Below are 22,826 nucleotides of genomic sequence, written 5' to 3' on the forward strand. Positions count from 1 at the left end.
CCTCTCCCAAAAGGGTAGTGATGGTGAGCGCTGCCATCATCGCCATTACAGTGACACGGTCGGGCGGCCCGAGACCAAGCCCACATCTTGCTGCCAGACTCACCTCTCAGACATTTTGTTTCAGAAATTAAACACCCAACTTTACCAGCCGATGATGCCCACTGGTGCTGAAGGGGTGCTGAGAAGAGAAGAGCCCTGTGACTCAGGAAGACACATGGGCCTCCCAGGTAAGGACCCACCGCACCGCCACACAGGGGCCCCTGGGGGCCTGTTTATTTTCCTGATGCACAAAGAAGACAGTGCATCCCACGGGCAAGATGAAGTCCACAGCCCAGAGCACATCGGCCAGCAGGCAATGGCATACATTGCTGGAGGCTCACATAGACTTCTGGGCCAACCCTGGTTTTTAGTTTTAAATGGACAAACTCCGTTACAATAATACCGTAAGTAAGCACATTTGCGACCGTCACACGGCCAGGAAGGGAGCTGAGAGGAACGGCCGGCATTTGGTTCTGTGTGTCTACCCCACGGATACACGCACTCTAGATGCTGTTCCTTAAGTTTAGAAATACGTGACACGCAAGGACAAAATGCTCACATGACCATCTCTCCTCCGGGGCTTGGGCGGGCTGGGGGGCTGGTCGTAGATGAGGTACCGACTCCGAGTTCCCCGCGCCAGGGAAGTCTTCTCCTTAAGGAGCCAGCATGTTCCCTGGGCACACCGCGCCAGGTCCCACAGCTGCAAATATATCTGTGCTCTCCTCTTCCAGAAATGCGCGTAAAGTTTCTCTCGTCTTGATACCAGGTCCCCCTCAATGTTTTCTCTGTTAGACTCAGTTCATTAAGGCTCTCAGAGAGGCCGGGCTCGTGAGCAAGCCAGCAAGGGTCAGAGAAAGAGGGACGCAGCCACGGGCAGACCCAGGAGAAGAAAGCCCCGGTCCCTCAGAGCAGCTTTAAAAAGCCATCCCCAGACCTGCTTTTCCTGCAAAGAAAGCCTTCATCTTAGAAATTAACTCTGCTTGCATGCCCTCTCCATCTCCGTCTGAGGGGAAAAGCCAAGCCCTGGATATATCTGCCTTTGTCAGCAAAAGAACGTAACATTGACTTACCTTTCCCCACAGCTATTGTCTGTCCTCTTTCAAAATGACATCACGGAAAGCAATCATGAAATTTACATGGGGGGGTGCAGGGTGGACGGGGGAGGAGGGAAGGCAGCTGCCTCCCTTACAGCGGTCACATGTGGGGAAGCCTGTGTGAGGGTTTCAATTAAATATCTTCTCCCCTTAGTGTGCGAACTCCTAAGCCAGCTAAAGGCGACGTCTCATTTACTTAATGACCGCTCTCATTAGCAGCAGTGGCACGGGCTGGCGGAGAGGCTCCTTTGTAAATACGCTACCCATGAACCCTTGGGGCTCCAATATATCTGTTTACTCTCCGAGGTGAAATAAATTTACAGTATAGCATCAGAGAGATGGATCTGCTGACTTGGGGAGTGAGAGGTGCCCGGGCCAGCAGCGCCCCTGTCTCCTGCCCCGAGCCTCAGCCAGCAGAAGGTGCCTGCATTTGCCCACACAGATCCATAATTCATGTGCAGTATGATTGGGTTTTCTTTATGCAAAACACACAAAAGGGCAGAGAGCGTCACAACCGCCAGGCTCACCCCCCTCTGCTTTCTCCACCAGTGGTTCAGTCCAATAATTCCTAATAGCAGCAACCGGAATGACAGATGCCCTGGGTTAGCACGGCTGCAGCGAAAGTACTTTACAATATTTATTGGTGGTTAGGAATATGACCTACCATCATAAAGAACGGACTGCAGAATTTATACTCAGATGAACCAGAGGGCTACAAATTGGCTCATCTGCATATTCAAGAATCAGTGACTTAAATAGGCATGTATTTTTTAAAGTGCATAAATGGTACCTATGGCCACAGACCAAAAATTAAAGTCACACACACAGAACAGATTCGGAAAAGATCCTTCTCTTTATCACACATTCCCTTTTTTGTTTTAGGTTTTAAAATAATAAGCCCTCTCAAAGAAAGCTTGGGTACTCCCTGAGGAATGAGTATTCTGTGCCCTAAAACCACTAAATTTATCCCAGCCAGAGGAAAGCACCCTGCGCAAGTTCTCTGCTCTCTTTTTGAGTCTTTTTTAAACTGCCTGCAAGGAGTCCTCCAATTAAACCCAAGAGAAAAATCCATCACACACAACAGAAGTGCCCACCCGCTCTTTAGGCAACCCGATTGTTTGCTTTCTCATCTGTCAGTCTGTGATTTTTTTTCCACGTTCAGGTATGAACATTGGAATTTCCTCAGGAAGAGTGCCCAGGAGCCATGGTATTCTTGCTTACTGTCCAAATTCCCTTTCCTTGCTGATAAACCGGGCTAACAGTTGTCCATCATCATACTCGAGTGTTGGAAACTGTACTGTGAAACATGACACAAACTGAATTTCGGACACCTGCTAAGAACACGCCGTCACAGGCCAGTGTGAGGGTCAGAGAAGCTCGTGGCTCAGAAGTGCCCTGCAGAGATTTCAGCAGACAGGAAATACCATTTCTCGGTGAGTTAGGCAGGAACACAATGCCCCCAACCTAATCAACAGTAAAGGGCTCAGGCCACCAAAAGCAGGAATGAGACAGAATTAAAACACTTAGTTTTCTCGAAGAAAGCATGTTTTGAAAATCAACTAAAACTCTCTCATGAGAAATACTTTCAAAATGCAGTGCTGCTTTCACATCACATTACACGCAAACCAGTGAGCCTCATCCAAAAAGCAAATAAGTATGTTTGGTTCTCATACAGACACCACATTACTCTCAACCAATAAAGCAAAACGCACTCAGGGCCATCTCGTATACTGAGCAAAACGAAATAAATGCAAGCCGTCACCGGTCAAACTGAGGATGAAATATTAATTAGCTAAATGAGAACTGTTTGAGGCTCCTATAATAACTGCCTACCATTGTTTTTGTTATTTCAGGGGCTCAAACCATGAGCATCGAAGGACATACTCAATTGAGAGCTCTCCTGGAAGCCATTTTCTGTCTCCTCTGGACATGCTGTGTGTTCCGGGATATTTTACATCCCAAACCTTTGGCATTCAGAAATTCTATTAAACTCTTATCAGCAGGCTGCAGGCTCAAGCAGCCCTGCTCGCCATTGTTACCCCATGAAGATAGAATCAAAGGGGGGGCCGGTGCTGCCTCAGCCTTGTCCTCGAGCAATACCCAGTGTTCCATGCAAGTATTTAATTCAGAAACGCAACAGTCAAACTTAGGAAACAACAAACACAGGTAAAGACAGAGCGATCAGGATGCCACAAAAAGGCCTGGGGCAGCACAATTAACTTTCCAGGTAACAAATTGCATTTGCAAACCTGGACTTTCAGCATCTCACACCTTCCCCATCGAGGTGTGCAGCTCCGGTGGTCGGGGTGGGGGCTCCGGACCCCACCTGCGGCCGCTCGGGCGCGCATTCCCCACGTGCTCAGGAACTTCGAGCCGGTGCCTGTTCCAAGAGCCTGGAGAGGAGCCTCGGGGCTCCTGCTGGTCACAGAGTAGGAGCCGTTTCAGAAGACGGGTTTTGATGAGTAAAGTTTCAAAAGCCTTAGCTGACTCTGTGAAGAGAGAGGAGGAGCCGCAGGAAAGGAGCAGAGAAGGGAGTTTGCTGGCCAGTCTCGGGGCTCGGCGGCTGCCCGCAGCCTGAGCAGTGGGGCGGCCCTGCGACGCGGTCTGATCAGCACTTCGGACAGCGCTCCCTGCCCGCTCCAGGCCCTTTGTCCTCAGTACAGAGACTCAGTCAGGACCCCCACGCAGCCACTGAACCCCGGGCTGGGAGAGAAAATTCCAAACAAGCCTTCCAGCCCTGCCTGTAAGTGCTTTCTTACACGGGGTGAAAATCATCAGGATGTTTTTTAATCTTAAAATATTTTCTTTCCCATAACCAAGCATGGACCACATTATTCCATTAGGCTTTATTTCATGAAAATCTGTGGGGGTAGTAGCCTGTGACTTTCCAGTTTGGGAAGAGCCACAGGGAAACAACCTCTGCCTGACTGGCGGGTCCTCAAACTCCACACGGGGAGAAAAGGGGGAGATTCGCAAAACCAAACTCCGGGCTTGCTGAGGAAGTGCTTTGTGGGAGCAAAGGAGAGACGCGTAACGACTGCTCGGCTGGTACGCTGACTTCAAATACATGCAGTTACGTGTGCAAATCTGCACACAGACATCCCGAATGTCAGTTCATTTGCTTCATAAAAACTCTTTCAAGTAATTTCGGTCTAAACTTTTCGCATCTGTAATTGGCACCACCTTCTCCGGTGACCAGCTGGGGGTGAGGGTTTCCTTGTTTCTTTCTGAAAGCTTCCCTGCAGATGGGCGCCCGCCTTAAAGCTGCAGACGACAATTAGAGCCGTTGTGTGCGGAGCCCGAGATGGTCAGCATTAATATTGTATACGAACAGCTGAAGGCGGGGGGTGGGGGGGCCGCTGCCCCGGGCAGGCTCTGGCAGATGGGGCGAACAAAAACGAGGGCCACTCTTCACACCGCCCTGCGCTGACTTTGTGTGCCTGCCTCACACTCGCTGGCTTGTGAGACTCGCACGTGCACACACATTCACACACACTCTGGGCCATAGTTGAGACTGTTTCATGCTGAGATATCAAACACAGCATCCCCGTGACTTGGTGTGAGCACACGCACCATGTTTTGGAGGTACCGTGGGGGACGTGCCCACACTGACTTGCTCTCACACGGTGTTACTGTTTCACACACACACACAGAGTAACTTTGCGTGTGGTGGAGACTCCGGCAGCAGTGGACTTCTCCGGCCACACACACCTTCTCTCCACCCGCCTTCTCCCAGAGCGCAGCTCCTGCGCCTGCACACACCCACCTCCACCCACTACCCACCCCACCTCCAACCTTGGGAGGCAAGCCCACAAACACGGCAGTCTTGACAGGGTTCTGCAAGCCAGTCGACCAGCTGGAAGGGGAGGCATCGGGCTGAGAGCCCTGGCCTCACTCAGGAGGGCGCCTGTCTGTCACCTCCTTGGCTGCCCAGGAAAGAGCACAGAGCGCTGATGGGACACACAGCTAATTAGTCCCTTCGGCATATTGGCAGAAACATGTGAACAGGCCTGGGGAGGGGTGTGTGGAGATGGGGGGAGGTACGCACCCAGGAAGGTCCCACAGAGAGTCATCTTAGCTGGGCAGGCACAATTCCACTCTGAAGCCTGGACACACGATCACTTCACGCTGGAAAAAGTTGCTGCACAAACTTCTGTGTCCCGGGTCCTGGGGGGGGGGCCTCTCATCCAGCCAATCAGGGCCAGGGAGCAGATGATCACACACTGATGCCCTGCCAATGAGGCTCCCTTCCCTACACAATGGGCCCCGCCTGCAGGTGGGGGGAAGCAAAGACACAGCCCCTCACACCAGGATGAACCAGCCAGGGAGGGGAGGCGCCTGCTCTGAGATGCTGCCCCCTCCCCGCCTCCCCTGCTCGTTCCACCTCCCACTTTCCCTCCCTCCCTGCTTCACCCCAGACCGTGTCAGGCCGGAAACCTGGTGGCCGACCAGTCAGGATGGGGTGGGGCAGCCTCAGGTCTGGGGAATCTTGACCTCCCCTGCAGCGCAATCTTTGGCTGCTGAGCGCTAAGGCCCCTGTGGCCCCTGGGCTGTGGTGGGCTGCGGTGGGGAGCCTGCCCCCTTAGGGATGGTGGCTAGTGGGGCGGACTCACAGGGGCACGGGGAAAGGGAGGAACTCTGGTCTGCAAATCAGTCTCAACCAGTGGTAGGGGGAGGCAGCGGGGACCTTTCTGGAATGATTTCTCCTGCCTCACCCTGTCCTATGACCCTTCACTGCCCACCGGAGTACTTTAGAGCAAAGAGTTTGGCCATCACCAGACCTGGCTGGACAGTCCCAACTTCAGGCCTGGCTGTGCCCTCCACCTGGCTTCCCCTGACACTGAGAAGCTCCCATTCACCCCTGAGGCAACTCAGGGGTCACCCCCTGCATGTCTCCAACCACCCTTAGCTCTGAATACTTGCCTGCCTCTGTTCAGGCGCCTGCCCCTGACAGGTGGAAGCCTGTGTGCAGCCTGCTGCAGGTAAGGTGCATGGCAGGAATCCTGCATCCTCTGGTTCTGTTAGAGGCCTGGGAGGCAGGGCTGGGCAAGGCTCTCTCCTGCCATGAAGGAGCCCAGGATGGACCCATGGGAGGTGGGAGGGGCAGACCAGTCCTAAGAGCCCCCTCGCACATTCCTCCAGAGCAGATGTCCTCAACACTGGCCCTCGAGATGTTGGGATGGAGAGAAGGAACTACCAGTCCCTGTCCTCACAGACCCACCAGTAGGCAAAGCCTGTAGCGAGTACCCAGCACTCCCAGGCTATCTGCTGCCTTGCAAGCTGGGGGAATGGGTTTTGCGGTCAGGTGTCCCTGTCCCAGAGCCAGAATGAGGCAGATCCCAGGCCGCCCCTGTCCCCTTACAGCTCTGTGACCACCAACAAACCACTGGATGTCTCCAGGGCTCCAGGGGGACCTCCAGTGAAGGCGGCTGGGCAGCCAGCAGGACAAGGGCAGCAGCTGGTCCATGGGGAAGCAGGGGAACACTGGGGGTAGGTGGGGCTGCTGAGGGTCTAGGTAGGGCTAGAGGGAAGGCAAGAGCCATGTGGGACTCCAGGGCTGACCTGAGCCACTGAGGGGGCTGTGCCACTCACTGAGCTGGGGTCCAGGGCGAGAGCAGGTCCCTGGGGACTGACAGCTCTGCTCCAGGATATGGGTTTCGGTCTGAGGCTCAGGACCAAGATCAGGCTGGAAATAAAAGGGGAGTCGTCTGGTTAGAGGGCAGTACAGTGAAAAGGCAGAGAACTGATGCAGGTGAGAGAGGCAGGGAAGGGGTGGGGTCAGGGAAGGTGACTATACACGCTTCTGGCATGGGCTGGGAGGTCTCTCCTCTGCAGTGACAGACGTGTTCACACAGCCCTCCCATGACTCAGTTTCCCACTCCAGTTGGTGGTGAGGAGTCACTCTGGCGGGCCCCCCACCACACCCCTGCCTCCCAACTTGGGGAACCCAGGAAGCCAAAGCGTCCCTCCAAACATCACAGACACCGGGTGCCAGCAGGTGGCAGTCCCCTCCTACCCCGCCTGAGTAGGACTCCCTGACTTTGGGGAAATATGTTCTTTGGATGGAGGTGACTACAACTGATTATTTAAAGAAACAGTGGGGGATTCTAGGAAGGCCTGTGCTTTCTCCTTTGATAAAACCAAACCGCCTCATAGTCGATCACATGAAACCCCTTGTACAAATTCGGAATCCAGTGGGACAAAACAGATGTATCCTCTGAAGCCCTGAGGAGCTCCACGGGGGACCTCCAGGCTCCTCCACGTGCCACCCCACCCTACTCACAGTGTGCTGAGGGACCGGCACAGGAGCCCCAGGTCCACATGGGCCAGGCAAGTCAAAATCCATGTTCTGAACAGGTGACCCCAAGTGACTTGTGGGCCCTTTACAGTGTGAGGAGTGGTTACCTCCAGCCATCATGCCCCTGAGAGAGCTCCCTGTCTGCAGAATGCAGCTTGACTGTCAAGGGCAGCTATTGCCCTGGCCTCTCAGGTGCTCTGCAGCCAAGGCACCTCCTTCCCCTTGACCAGAAGCTGGGCAGCACTGAGCTCAGCCACCCCCACCTGAGGGAAGCCCTCAGGACATCACCTTCCACAGCTCTGTTCTCAGCAGAGACTCAGCAGGCCGCATACTTAGCAGCATGCCTTTGAAGTAAGGGCCACAGCAGGGTCTGTCCTGGGGGCCTGTCATGGGCTCGGCCCAGTGGCCTGGTGCAGGGGGTTGGGGGGGCAGCTCAGTACTGTGGCCATTGGCCATTCAGGCTGGCTTTAGTAGAGCCCTCATGACATGTGCGCCCAAGAAGCCCCACAGGTCTGCCCCTCTGCTCCCCTTCCCTCTCTGCCATGACCTGGGACCTGCCCAAGGCCTCTCAGAGCACAGTCTAGACACCCACCCCTTCTGAAGGCTGGAGGGAGCCAGAAGTGAAGGCTCAAGCCATGAGTAAGGCCACCTGCAGTTCAGAGGCAGAAGGGGGTTAGGGCAAAGGGACATGGCTGAGTGACCACCAGCCAGGACTCAGCAGATCATTCCGGAAGACCCAGCTTACCAGACCCTCAGGCTCTGGTGGTGGCCTGAGCCTGGTGGCCCTGGGGTCTTCAGGCAGCTCACAGCAGATTCAGCAATGGCCCAGGGGCAGCTAGGCGTGGGGGGAGATTGCCCAGAGAAGCGGAGGCCACCATGGGCCACAGCACAGGACTCCAGGTCAGACCTCAGGGAGGGCCAGAGGGACTCCGAGGAGGCCTCCCCTTACTCTGTGTGCACTGTGCCGGGCAGGGCCCAGGAAGCTGAGAACAGAGTCTGGTAGCACTCCTCCCCTTGCCTGGCAATCTTGGGTGAAATAAGGGAAGGCAGGAGGGTCCAGACCTGAGCGGTGAGCGGCTGGCCCTGCCTCGCTGCTCTAGGCACGCCCACGATGATGGGCAGAGACCATAAGCCTCCGGAAGGCAAGGCCTCGCCAGGACAGAGGGAGGCGTGAGGAAGAGAGCAGCAGGTCTGGCAGGAGCCAAGGGAGAACAGCCGACAGCATGGCAGCGGCAGGGGGCCGAGGCCGGGGTCCAGAGACCAGACAGAAGCGGGCACAGACAAGGGTGTGGGACACAGGAGAGAAAGGCAGAGGTGAGGGGCAGACAGGCCGGCCACCAGGGCTCTGGGATGGGTGTCCGTCCCCAGGGAAAAGGCAGCGCTGTGTGGAAGCCTACCCCGATTTCGTTTCCATGCACCCCACAGGGTCCATGCATCGTCCGTGTGTGTGTGTGTGTGTGTGTGTGTGTGTGTGTGTGTGTGTGTGTGTGCACTCCTAGGGCGGCAGCGGGCTCAGCACCTTGCCCTGCTCCAGGCTCTGTTTAAGTGGCTTTGGAATTCTGCTCCCAGAACAGATGGCCTCAGAGATAAAGCCGCCCGGGAGCCTGGCCTCAGAGTGGGGCTGCGGGCCGTTGCCATGGCAGGCCAGGCTGGTGGCGTCAGCTTATTAGTGGCCCAAGAGCATGGCTCACAGATGCAAGATGGTCTCATGGGACGGGAGCCCTCCCGCAGAGCCCAGGGGGCATGCACCCTTGCTTAAATGTCCGGCTCCCACCTCACCAAGAGTGGAGTTTGGTGGAGCCAGTGGACACTGGCTGGCCACACGCTGAGGACTGAAGACAGCAACAGTCTGGCCATGTTGGGAGAACTCAGTCCTGAGATGCCTGAACTGGGTTTTTAAACACACTATCCTAGGGGTCCCAGCCACACCAGCACCGGAGGCAGAGAGCCAGCCTGGGTCAACCCCACACACTGGGTGTGACAGCAGCTGGTTCCTGAAGAGCAAAGGGACAGACCCTAGTTGGTCCCAGTCTCACACTCAGTGCCCTTAGGTGACCAAGGTCCTCCTATCCCAGCTGTGGATGTGGAGCCCAGGAAGGTTAAGGGCAGCTGAGCCCTCCACAGAGCCGGTAGTGGGGAACAGACCCCCCTCCTCCTGACAAACATGCTCACCTCTCCAAGGGGACCACACAGAATGTCCCAACCAATCACTGAACCCACAGGCCCAGCCCCTGAGAAGGAGGAAGGGGACGTGTCCCGTAGGCGCCAGGCACTGTGCCCTTGCAAGCACAGCGAGCCCTTGCAATGGCCAGCAGTGCTGTCCCCACCCGCAGACACAGCTCAGAGGCCGGGGCTACGTCTGGGCCTTCTGCACCACAAAGAGAGGTCTCTGTGGTGCCTTGGTCAGCAGGAGCTCACTGGGAAGGGCTCTCCATGCAGGCCGCGCAGCCTCTGCATGAGGAAGCTCTCAGCCTCAGCTTTAGAGGGAAGATGGTGCCCAAGCTTCACCCGCCTCCCCTAGGCCCAGCCTTGGGACGGGCAGCAGCCATCTGGTAGGACCATGAGCAGGGCAAGGAGGATGGAGGCAATGGGGAGGGCTGGGGAGCCCAGGCAGGTGCCTGAAGGACATGCCCATGAGGACAGCCATAGAACACTGACCACAGGGCCTCCTGCTTGGCCTGGGACTGTCCAGGGCCCCAGGCTGCACCTTCCCCTGGACGCCCACCTTCACGAGTTAGAGCAGTGTAGAACCTACTGAACCCCGTGTAGTGCTCCCATCACACACACACACTCATGCACACATGCACACCAGAGCCCTGAGCCTGTAGCTGAGGCTACAGTGAGCCCATCAATAGCCCTGAGTCTCCACGTCCAGCCTGCCGTCCATGAGGATGGATGGGGTGTAGATGGGGCAGCAGGAGGGAGAGTGGGAGAGGGCAGGTGGGGATGGATGCATCGGATCAGTGCCTGGGAGGTGTGGCCACAAGGGATGGTTCTCACTGGGGGTCACCAGGATAATAATCCACAGTGCCCCTGGAACTCACAGCCCTGCAGGCACCCACTACAGGGTCTGCAGTCGGGCCTGCCTAGCTGACCCCCCACTATTGGAGTGAGCATTGAAAGTCTTCCTGGGGGGCCTTTGAGAAAGTACAGCCTGGGCCAATGGCAGGGACACCCCCACCCCGGTCTGTCCCAGCAGGCACAGGGCCTTAGCTCCTCTTTACACAAGCCTTGCAGGCTTCCCCCTGTGCCCCCATCACCCCAATTATACATAGACAAGGGGCTGAGGCTCAGTGACTAAATGGGACCAGCTCCAGGGGAGCTACTGTCAGAGTGAGGGCTCCCCAACAGACCCCAAACACCAGAGGCCCCCCTCCCCGCCCCACTGGCACAGGAGCAAAGACACAGCTCTGAGGAAGTGGCGGAAGAATAAAACCCACTTTCCGCAGGGCCATTGTCCCACCACCTGTGCTCCTGTGATGTTGGCCCTCCCAGCATGGGCTGCTGGCCCCACCCCCGACCCTTCAGCTGCCCCCAGGGGCACCTGTATGCAAATCCCACAGAGGGCACGGGGTTGGCAGGGAAGGAGAGCTGAGAGGAAACAGATGGAAGGGTGCCAGAGAGGAGGGCACCCTCGGGGAGTCCCAGTGACCTTAAGGTAACAGCAGTGTTCTCAGAATGACCACAGGCCCTATCCTGGAAGGGAGAAGTAGGGTCAAGGTGGGAGGGGCAGCCTGGGGCCCATGGCTGAGAAACAGGGCACAGCCACCTGCAGTGGACCCATCCATTTACACTGCCGCTAAGTTTCCTTGGGACACTGTGCTGGACCAGTTTGAGTTTGTATAAAACAATTGAGAAGATAATGGCAAGAGTGCTAACCACTGACCAAACCCCTGCAGGCTCCCACTTACAGTCACCTCAGGGAATCATCCCCACACTTCTGGTGGGACTGATTCTCCTGTTTCACGGGCTCAGAAAGGCTGAAGGGTTTCTCTGAGCACCAGGGAATCTGGGCACAAGGGAGCTACGGCACTGGAACCCATCCTGCCTCAGCCAGATGGACTTGGAAACGTGGAAACCACACCAATGTCCTGCAAAAACACAAAGAGCACACCAAGAGCATGGGACAGACGGTCCATGTGCGTGCTGTGCAGGGGGCGGGGAGGGCCGGGACTCTGCACGCAGGGCCCGGGAGGTGAGGGCCAGACGGACACCACAGAGAGCCTGGGGACAGGTCCCGAGTGTCTGAGACTCAGCTGTAGGCGCAGGGGTGCAAAACCCCACACACACCACCCTGCACCCTCACAGCTTGTCTCGGGCCACCCCAAACAACCCTGACTCTGCAAGGAACCCAGAAACATGGGGCATATCCTGCCACTTGCTTCAAAAACAAAGAAGATTCCAAACACAGCTTTAGACTCCGAAATAGCAAAGCAACCTGAAAACTCCCACCATGTCTCTCTGCAGCTGAACATTCACCATAGATGTTTCCAAAAGCTGGTTCCTCCCCATGAGACCCCAAAGGCAGATGCAAATGGAGGATTTGTCTGGGATTGGTGCTTTGAGTCATAACTGCTGCCTCTATCTCCAGCTTCATCCTGGAGCCATGGTAGGTGGGAAACTCCTGGCAGCCAGCCCACATCCTGTGGACCGAGGGGCCCAGGGGCACCCTAGGAGCAAAGCTCAGACCTGCCTCACCAGAGAGGAGCTGCCACATCTTCTTGGCTCACCTCCAAAGCTGATTCTAGACTCCTCTGCCTGGCTTGCACCAGAACCTTGCAGCCTGCTGGGCCCACCACCCCAGCAGCCATGCCAGTCTTCTCCCTGGGGGTCCCCGCGGACTCCCCAGCAAGACCAGTTCTAGCCAGTGTTGTCCCCAGCACTTGCCATCACAGAGGGCAGAACAAACCCCAACGGTCCATGGGAGGCCACCTCCTGCCCACTGAGCCCCAGGGGGCATTGTGATCTTGGTACCTCCTACAGCTGCCCATGGAGACCCTGGCCCTTCCTCCTCCCACAGCCGGGCCCCAATGTGCAGCTCTGTGGCTCTTCCCCCTCGAGCCCCCACCCTGCTGCCTCTGCGCTGACGCTCTCTCCTCCCCAAGCTGGCTCCTTAGGTCCCCTGCCCTCCCTGAGAGGCCTGACACCTGTCCAGCCACTCCCCGAACACCACTCTCTTGTCTGCACAGTCCCCTGACCTCGGACAGACGTGCCAGTCTCTGGGGCACGCTCCCCTCCCCCAGAAACCACTGTGGGCCTCAAAACCAGCCGTGAGCCCCTCCTGGAGACAAGAGGAGGGTGAGAAAGCCATGCCAGGAACAGCCCAGGACCAGGCAGCCCCCACAGCCTGCCCCCAGTGGCCCCTGAGGTCACCACATCTCCACAGGCAAGCACATGCCTCAAGAGGCAGAAAAGAGGGAGACCGTGCTCCTGGAGTCAGAAGCAGGAACGCTGCCCTGGGTGTCCTGCCGCCACATAGCCGGTCCTGCCCATTCCAGGCCTGGCAGCAGGGGGCAGCAAAGGCGGGCCAGGTTGCGGTCACGGCCCCACTTGTCCACACCATGGCTTGCTGCGGCAGCCTTCAGCTGAGGGAGGGGTTGCACTAAATCCCCCACAGTGGACTTGTGCTGACCACCCTGCACAGTCAAGGGGACAGAGCTGCCCCGTAGGGCATCAGCCGTCTCAGGGGCTCAGTGGGTAGGCTCCTAGAGCCCATCCAACTCCCTCCAGACTTCTGGGTAAGCACACTTTGTCCTTGAATCAGGGTTCAGAGGTAGAAATTCTCAGCACACTGAGAACCTAACCATAACTGCCCTCTACCTAGTCACTTGGCCTTTGACCAGGAGTTCTCCCAAAAGTCCTCTGGACTATGTGGGGTTTAGTGGGGTGGGCTACGAGGGCCCTGGCTTTAGGGAAGGTGGCAGGAGAGTACTAGGGGTTCCACAGGGAGGCTGAGCCCAGTACTGCCAGCTGCTGAGCGAGGGGGCACCTGCCAGCCCATGTGCCCCCACCATGTCCACAAACAGAGCCATCCCACCCCCTGAATCCTGGGTTTCCAGAGCAGACACCAGGGTGGCACACCCTGGTCTTGCAAGAATAAATACCATCCTTGATATCAGCTCCTAGCACCCAGCCCCTCACCCATAGTAGGGCACTGACTCCCTCCAGCAACCTGTGAGACTCCGGGATCCCTTGTCAACAGATTAGAAAGCCGTGGCCCAGAGGAGTGAGGCAGAATTCGAACCCCAGGCCTCCTACCTCCAGAGATTGCACCCTGCCCCTGTGCTCGGATGGGGAGAGATGGCAGCAGGCAGCAGAAGCGACACTGTACTGAGGGGTCATTTGTGTGCATGCTATGTGTGCACATGTGTGTACCTCTGTGGCTACATGCCTGTGTGCATGTCTTGTAGAAGTGTGCATGCACATTAATGCTTGTGTGCGTGCTTGTCTGCTGTGAGTCTATGGGTCCACATCTGTTCATGCATGTCTGTGTATCTGTACACACACACCTGTGTGTTTGCACATATGCATATCTATGTGTGAGCACGTGTGTCTGTTAAGTGCACTCTGCCCCGCAAAGGAGAGAGAGAAAAGCACAAGAGCCACAGGTCTAGCCTCTCACCCACAGGAGGAACCTGTGTGAATCAACGCCCCCAGCAGCTGTTACCCGGCAGGCGCACAAACGGACACAGACTGAGGTCCTGCATCCCGAGTCAGCCCCACTGGGGCCCTCCTCCTTCTCAAGCCAGGGCCTACCGCGTTGCCCTTACGTCCTCCTCCTGAGCCTACAAAGCCTTCCTCCCGGGGGGCCACATGCATCACCCACACCAAGGCTTCTTGGGTCTCCCGCTGCCACAGCCCTTTGCAGGTGCAGGCCACAGCACGGACACTTCCGGCCTGCCCACTACTGAGGAACCGGCTGCACCGCATGGTCTTGGCTTATGTGTCCTTCCTCCAGAGGCCTGCCCGGACCCCTTCGCTGGCTGAACCGCCCAGCTATTTGTGCCTCTGCCACCGGGCTGGGAGCCATGTCAAGCAGGCCTAGTCTGCTGTGCTCAGGATGCTGCCCAATGCCCTGCCTGGCCTGGCATGAGTACCCGACCCTACCTGCTGGGTTTCTCCTTCAAACCTGAGCCAGAGGTGACCTCACAAGCCACAGCCACAAGCTGCCTGCAGCTACTCTGCCTTCCACAGGTGGTGGTCCAAAGCGTCTTAACCTCCTCACCTCTTTGGTGGTTTGCACACTCACCCTGCAGTGTGGGGCCACGATGCTGGGGATGGTTCATCAGGAAGTGAAAACTCATAATAGGAACAGCACCAGGGAGAAAACGTCTGGCCCTTACGCATCCCTCCACCTTCCTCTGGTCTCACCCTGTGTTTATGCAGAAGCCACAGGGGAGCTTGGGGTGGGAGGGCAGGAAGCAGCCCCTCTCTCCAAGAGGCCCCACCCCAGGAACTAGCACACAAGGTCAAATAGAAGCTTCAATGACGCAAAATGTGTCCACCATGAAGAGCTACCCTGGATTTGAAGGACACCCTTTCAGGCAGGGGCATCAAGCCCTCTGCTTTGTACTGACAGTGACAGGAGTTTATGGGTCCCAGCAACTGTGGGTGGTCCCACTGTCTCTAGGGCAACTTGACTGGGTCGTGAGATCTGCAAGTCTGTAACCCCCTGCCTGATACCCCTCAGCAGCCCTTCCTTGGTAGGCCGCTGCCCCAGTGCCAGAGCACTCACCTGCAAGTGGCAGCTGTGGGGGCACGGGGCACAGACACCCGTATGTGCTCAGACCAGACATGATGGGACCTGCAGGGACCTGCAGGGAAAGCACGGACAGCCAGAGAGGTCAAGGGCAGCTGGATGTGGCTGTCAGTCTAACAAGCAGGGGCAGGCTGGTTCCCTTCGTCGCCTGCCAGACAGGAGAGAACAGCCCCAGAGCCCACCCCAGACCATTTCAGCTGCCCACTGGGAGCCATACTGACCTTCCTGGCTTGCCCCCTGTGACGTGTGAGGGTATGGGTTGGGGGGTCCCTGCTGAGTCAGGCATACCCTTTCCTTGGCTGGAGAACAGGCAGGGCCTGCCCCTCCCCTGTCCATGCCCAGCACCTCCCTGCACCCACCTGACAGAAGCCACCCTGTCCTGTGCCCCCTCATCAGGCCCCATCACTTCAGGTTAAAGACACAGGGTGTCCACCTGCCTGCAGGATCCCACTCAGGCCTCAGCCCAGCCCCTCTCCCCTGAGCTCAGCCGCACTCTCCTTGCCACCTCCCAGGACTTGCCCTGCCCAGGTCCTTCTCCCAGATCATCCTGCTAAGCCCTCTCTGGGAAGTTTCCAGACTAAGTCAGGGTGTCCCTGGAGTCCAGCCTGGCCCCTTTCTCTGGAAGCTCTCATCACGAACAGAGCTGCACAAGTAACTGTGTTCGCCCACCGTCCACCTCCTTGGAAGAGGATGTCTCATGCAGCCCCAGCTCAGGGCCTGCTCCACCAGATGGGTGCAGACACATGAGGGACGCCAGCCTGTGGACACCCACACCTCAGGGGGCTGCACTGCTGAGGGGGGTCTCCCAGAGGAGGCTTCCAGAACAGGCCTTCTTTGAGAGGCTGGGGGAGTGGGGAGGGGTGGGACCAGAAGCCTTGGGAGGGATGGGTGGGTCCCAACACAAAGGGTTCTGTCTGCAAGGTCAGGCCCTGCACCTGCCCTGCACCCCCATCCACTTGCGCGGACGAGGGGCCCAGGCCTTCGGCCAGGGGTCTGTAGCACAGAGGGTCGCCTCCTCCGGGCAGCTCTGGGGCTGGCTCCAGGGCCTTTGCAGGTGCACACAGCTGGGCACCCACCCCTCTGAGGGCAGAGACAGGGGCAGAGCCCCACACAGTCTTCCTTCTGAGCCGCAGCAGGGTCTCAGGAAGGCACTTTCCATCTCCTTGTCCCCCCTACCAGTCTCCCTTCACCCCAGTCTCTGGGCCCATGTTTCTGGGTCTCTCCCCTGGCCGCCTCCCCTCTGCAGACCCCAAGAGAAGGTGAGGTTGCATCTCTAGGAGAAGTAAGACAGGCGAGTCTGGGTGTCTGCAGCAGCTGCCAGGCTGTGGGAAAAAGGAGGGTGGGGGCGCCTCCCCTGCAGCAGCCTGCCCGCTAATTCTCCCTAATTGCTTTAAAGTTGTAGTAATTGAACTGATTGAAAATAGAGTCTGGGCGGGGATGAAGGAAGGAGAAGTCAGCAGCCCATCCCCCAGCCCAAGCTGAAGCCCCCCCAGCTGCCCATGGCCTCCGCCAGGGAGGTTCTTTGTCTCCTGGTCCCAGGCCCCACCCAAGCCCCTGCCAGATTTAGATTTGGGACTAGTGGGCACTGGGAGAAGGGGCCAGACTCAAACGCAGGGAGTGTCCCACCCAGGAGGGGATCCAGGCAGCAGCTGCATGCGGACAGGACAGTCCTGCAGTCTCCTTACACACGCGGAGTTCACAAGCAGCTCCAAGGCCCCCGCCCAGCCCTGGGCAGCACACAGCCCAAGCTGCTGGCCCAGTGACACACTCAGCAAACAGCCTCCACCAGACCAAGTCCAGGGCTGAGCACAAGGGGTCCTGTCCCCCCCACCACAATTCAGTGCTATTATGACAAATCTGTTCCCCAACCAGGAGACCCAAAAAGCAGGCCTGGGCTGGATCGTCTCCTGGTCCCCAAGGGGCCAGGAGACATTTGGGAAGGGGAGCACATATGAATGACCCGTGCCCAGCTTGATACAAGTGTGGGCACGGGTTTTGGTTTCTCCAATCAGTGTGCAAGTCTCCAAACCCCCTGTCAGCACAGAGCCTAGTTTCCTGCTTGAACCTCCTCCTCCCAGATACCCACCCCATCCTGGAACCACTGGGGCTTCCTCAGCCCTGCACCTGACCTCAGTAGGGAAAAGCCGGGTCCCCCAATGCAAGGTGGAATACTGGCCCTCACAGCCCTGTGGCAAACCTTGCACTCCTTGTCCTGTGGTCTCTCTGCTGTCCCCAGCCTCACAGGCCACTGTAGGGCCAGAGATCATGACTCTGGTCTCTTTTGCATGGCACAGATCCAAAGCCTGGGCCTCCCCCATCGTCCCACTGTGTGCTAGCCCTTGTGTGGAGCCTGGTATTTCCCTTTCCCTTGGAGTGAGCCTTGTTGGGGAGGGACCTTGGTGTCCTTTCCTATCATCCAACCTGTCCGAGTGGCTCTGACAACATTTCATCTACGAAATGAAGGGGTTGGTGACCAGGGCATGGCCTCTCCTCCTTTCCACCCAAGCAGCTACAACACAAACATGCGCCCTCCCAGGCTTCGCCTTGCGGCACAGCGGGACTCCCAGTGGAGAGGCTCTGCCACAGGAAGTGCCAGGCAGTTTCTCTTCACCAGGGTGGCCGGGAGAGGACTCCAGAAATGCCACCAGGCAGACTACTCGGTCTCTGTCAGAGAATCTCAGGAACCAAGGCCCAGGGGCCTGCTGTCTGGGGCAGGGGTGGGGGGGTGCGCGTCAGTGTCTGAGTGCTGGGCGGGGATCCACCTCGCTTCAGCTCCACATGGGGACCAACCTGCAGATGGGACATGGGAAGGGACAGAGCCCCTGAGGGGCTGGCCGGTGGGGGGAAGGATGTTGACACAGGAGGTGGTCACGGCTACGTGAATAAAGAAGGTGTAAGCAGATGCAAGACCCACCTGGACACTGCAGGATGCACCTCCCAGAAGATGGGGCTCCAGGACCGTGGCCACTTGAGGAGAGGGAGTCCAAGGTTCAGATCATGTCCCCGTCTTGTGGAGAGATGGGTGGGAGGCCCCGGCACGGTGAGGGGCTGTGATAGAGGCAGGACAGAGGCAGGTGAGACCTTCTAGGGACTGTGAGGGCAGCTGCTGGAGGTGGCTGGGTAATGAGCTGACTGGCAAATGCGTAAACAGAAACTGCCTGATGAAAAGTGTTTATGGTGCAATTAGCAGCTGTGCCATAAATAAAAATTTAACTGTGTTTATTATAAACTTGTTGATCCGCAGGAAGCAGCTCTCCATGGCTGAACCAGCCTCCAGCAGCGTCTGCTTGGTGCAGTACACCATACGATGCATGACTAAGGGTGCTGGGTGCTGGGAGGGGCCAGTTCTCTGGTCCCCTGCCCTCTCTATCCCTTATTTCTATGCCCAGTCCACCCTGACCCAGTGCCTGATCCCTGAGGCCTAGACATCGAGCCCTCTCGGGGCCATCTACTGCCCAGATGCTGTAGCAGGACACATGTGCATGTCCCCACCTGAGCTACAGGTTCCTGGAAGTGTCATTCTACATGGCACCAGCCCACCCTGAGGCCAGAACTAAGCTTCTGCCTCGCCCTTGGCCCTCCCAGATGCCTTTGCGCTGGACTTCCCCTTCTCCTCAGCTCTTCCTTCTACAAAACTCTGCCTGGAGTCCTCAAAGTCTGCTCCTCCCAGCCTCACACCACCTGCCCACCCCCTCCACCTCCTGGGTCAGTCTCCAGCATGCTGCGTCCTCATCCCATCCCCTAGAGTCTTTTTTTTTTTTAAGCATGAAAATGTTCAAAAACATAGACAATGGTATGTTGTCATATTCTCCCCAGAGTGAGCCTCTGAAATCGGTCCATGTCACCTCTCTGCAGTTTTTGTCTACACAGACACCCAAGAACAACGCATGACATTCTTTGCAGATTACACTATCGCGATCACGCAGAACAAAAGCCTTTGCAGCTTGCTTTCATCACACAGAAGTTATTTTTGAGGTGTGTCTTACCAATGGGTTTCAGCCCCGGGCAAGTTCACTGTGGATTCAATGTGACCAAAGAAATTACAGTAGAACATTCCTGGGTTGAAAGGGTTTATACCTGACTTTATTCCCACAGTGGCAGGTCCATTATTAGATTCTGTCCAGTCAGAATCCCCTCCACTAGAGTGAGTCTGCGTGCAGCAAGCTGGCCCCTGCCTCTGGGCCTCTCTACCCACACAGCCATCCTCTGGGCCTCTGTCCTCATCTCTGCTCTCCTGCAGCCTTGCAGCCATGCCACCATTTTGCCCAGAGCACTGGGCGGAGCTCTTCATATAGAGTCAATAACAATGCATTGCCCGCACATGTGCAGTGGGCCAGCCGACCAGAGCCAGGGGAGGATCCTGGGCACAGGAACCTTCCCTTTATCCACAAGGTGCATCAGAGTTGATTTGGCCCCCCTCTTGCCACAGCATGAAGTTCACCATTTCACATCTGCTCACCTGACTCGGGGCATCCGTTTTCAGTTTTGCCAGACTCTTGTGTTTCCCAGGTGACCAGGAGTTGTCTTCTCATACAATTCTGGGCTGTAGAGGGCAGTGTAAAGCACCAGGCTCCCAAGCTCCCAGAACTTCAGCGTGGTTGGGAGGGTGGGAAAGTCTTCTCCTGGGTCCTGCTTCCTGAGGACCTCTGGGCCTGGAACATTCTCCACATGCCTGCCATGCCCTTTCACACTGAGGAAGCCCACTCTGGGAAGGGCTGCAAGAATCAGGGCTCCCTGCTTCTCACATGCCGCCCACCACCTGCAGGCCTACTTCCTGGTCTGGAGAGAGAAAGAAGCACCAGGCAGGGGTCCCCAGAACCATGTCCCCCCAGCTGTTTCTTCACAACCATGTTGCCCTTTGTTTCTGTCCGGCTGTGTTTTTCTTGTGGGTCTGCATGCTTGCACCCTGCACTTTGGAGAGTGGGCCTTGCTGGTTGTATCGCAAACATTCACATCCAGCTGGAGCGCCTCTCTTTCCGCCTTAGCCCTGGACCTGCCCACAGTCACCGCCTTCACCTGCCTACAAGGCTCCCCCTTGCCAAGATGGGGTTTTTTTTGTTGTTAATCTTTTTTTTTAAATTTTGGTATCATTAATATACAATCACATGAGCAACATTGTGGTTACTAGATTCCCCCCAGCACCAAGTTCCCCCCACATACCTCATTACAGTCACTGTCCATCAGCATAGTAAGATGCTATCGAGTCACTACTTGTCTTCTCTGTGCTATACTGCCTGCCCTGTGACCCCCCCACTGTATGTGTGCTAATCATAATGCCCCTTATTCGCTTTATCCCTCCCTTCCCACCCATCCTCCCCAGTCCCTTTCCCTTTGGTAACTGCTAGTCAATTCTTGGGTTCTGTGATTCTGCTGCTGTTTTGTTCCTTCAGTTTTTGCTTTGTTCTTATACTCCACAGTTGAGTGAAATCACTTGGTACTTGTCTTTCTCCGCCTGGCTTATTTCACTGAACATAATACCCTCTAGCTCCATCCATGTTGCTGCAAATGGTAGGATTTGTTTTCTTCTTATGGATGAATAATATTCCATTGTGTATATGTACCACCTCTTCTTTATCCATTCATCTACTGATGGACACTTAGGTTGCTTACATTTCTTGGCTATTGTAAATAGTGTTGCGATAAACATAGGGGTGCATATGTCTCTTTCAAACTAGGGTAAATTCCTAGGAGTAGAATTCTTGGGTCAAATGGTATTTCTATTTTTAGTTTTTTGAGGAACCTCCATACTGCTTTCCACAATGGTTGAACTAATTTACATTCCCACCAGCAGTGTAGGAGGGTTCCCCTTTCTCCACAGCCTCGCCAACATTTGCTGTTGTGTGTCTTTTGGATGTTCGCCATCCTAACTGGTGTGATATCTCATTGTGGTTTTAATGTGCATTTCTCTGATGATTAGCAATGTGGAGCATTCTCTCATGTGCCTGTCGGCCATCTGAATTTGTTTTTTGGAGAAGTGTCTGTTCATATCCTCCACCCATTTTTTAATAGGGTTATTTTCTTTTTGGGTGTTGAGGCATGTGAGTTCTTTATACATTTTGGATGTTAACCCCTTGTTGGATATGTCATTTACAAATATATTCTCCCATGCTGTAGGATGCCTTTTTGTTCTGCTGATGGTGTCCTTTGCTGTACAGAAACCTGTTAGCATGATGTAGTCCCATTTGTTCATTTTTTATTTTGTTTCCCTTGCCTGAGGAGATGCTTATGTTTATATTCAAGAGATTTTTGCCTATGTTTTCTTCTAAGAGTTTTATGGTTTCATGACTTACATTCAGGTCTTTGATCCATTTTGAGTTCACTTTTGTGTATGGGGTTAGACGATAATCCAGTTTCATTCTCTTACATGTAGCTGTCCAGTTTTGCCAACACCAGCTGTTGAAGAGACTGTCATTTCCCCATTGTATGTCCATGGCTCCTTTATCATATATTAATTGAACATATATAGTGGAGTTTATATCAGGGCTCTCTAATCTGTTCCATTGGTCTGTGGGTCTGTTCTTGTGCCAGTACCAAATTGTCTTGATTACTGTGGCTTTGTAGTAGAGCTTGGAGTCAGGGAGCATAATTTCCCCCACTTTGTTCTTCATTCTCAGGATTGCTTTGGCTATTTGGGGTCTTTTGTGGTTCCATATGAATTTTATAACTATTTGCTCTAGTTCATTGAAGAATGCTGTAGGTATTTTGATAGGCATTGCATTGAATCTGTAGATTGCTTTAGGCAGGATGGCCATTTTGACAATATCAGTTCTTCCTATCATGAGCACGGGATGTGTTTCCATTTATTGGTATCTTCTTTAATTTCTCTCATAAGTGTCTTGTAGTTTTCAGAGTATAGGTCTTTCACTTCCTTCACTAGGTTTATTCCCAGGTATTTTATTCTTTTTAATGCAACTGTGAATGGAATTGTTTTCCTGATTTCTCTTTCTGCTAGTTCATTGTTAGTGTATAGGAATGCAACCAATTTCTGTGTATTAATTTTGTATCCTGCAACTTTGCTGAATTCAGATATTAGATCTAGTAGTTCTGGAGTGGATTCTTTAGGGTTATTTATGTGCAATATCATGTCATCTGCAAACAGGAACAGTTTGGCTTCTTCCTTGCCAATCTGGATGCCTTTTATTTCCTTGTGTTGTCTGATTGCCATGGCTGGACCTCCAGGACTATGTTGAATAAAAGTGGGGAGAGTGGGCATCCTTGTCTTGTTCCCAATCTTAGAGGAAAAGCTTTCAGCTTCTGGCTGTTAAGTATAATGTTGGCTGTGGGTTTGTCATCTATGGCCTTTATTAACTTGAGGTACTTGCTCTCTATACCCATTTTGTTGAGAGTTATCATGAAATAATGTTGAATTTTGTCAAATGCTTTTTCAACATCTGTGGAGATGATCATGTGGTCTTTGTTCTTCTTTTTGTTGGTGTGGTGGATGATGCTGATGGATTCTCGAATGTTGTACCATCCTTGCATCCCTGGAATAAATCCTACTTGATCATGATGGACGATCTTTTGATGCACTTTTAAATTCAGTTTGCTAATATTTTGTTGAGTATTTTTGCATCTATGTTCATCAGGGATATTGGTCTGTAATTTTCTTTTTTTCTGGTGTCTTTGCCTGGTTTTG

General features: G+C 55.0%; 1 protein-coding gene across 3 annotated transcripts in view; it reads right to left on the minus strand.

Annotated features, from left to right (window-relative positions):
* The window catches only part of MYT1 (myelin transcription factor 1), a 118,678-nt gene that overhangs the window by 59,777 nt on the left and 36,075 nt on the right, over positions 1-22,826 (minus strand). Inside the window, exons 5-6 of one of the 3 annotated variants that reach the window (XM_037006617.2) lie at positions 18,105-18,238; positions 5,182-6,819 (exon numbers count right to left, since the gene is read on the minus strand). In XM_037006617.2, coding sequence (XP_036862512.2) covers positions 5,182-5,206 — 25 coding nt within the window. In that variant the 5' untranslated portion in view covers positions 5,207-6,819; positions 18,105-18,238. Of the gene's footprint in view, positions 1-598; positions 1,058-1,109; positions 1,512-5,181; positions 6,820-18,104; positions 18,239-22,826 lie in introns of those variants that run through there. The other 2 variants (XM_073236306.1, XM_073236307.1) reach the window with 2 other exon arrangements.

The sequence above is a fragment of the Manis javanica genome, chromosome 5 (genome assembly GCF_040802235.1).
Source record: "Manis javanica isolate MJ-LG chromosome 5, MJ_LKY, whole genome shotgun sequence".
NCBI lineage: Eukaryota > Metazoa > Chordata > Mammalia > Pholidota > Manidae > Manis > Manis javanica.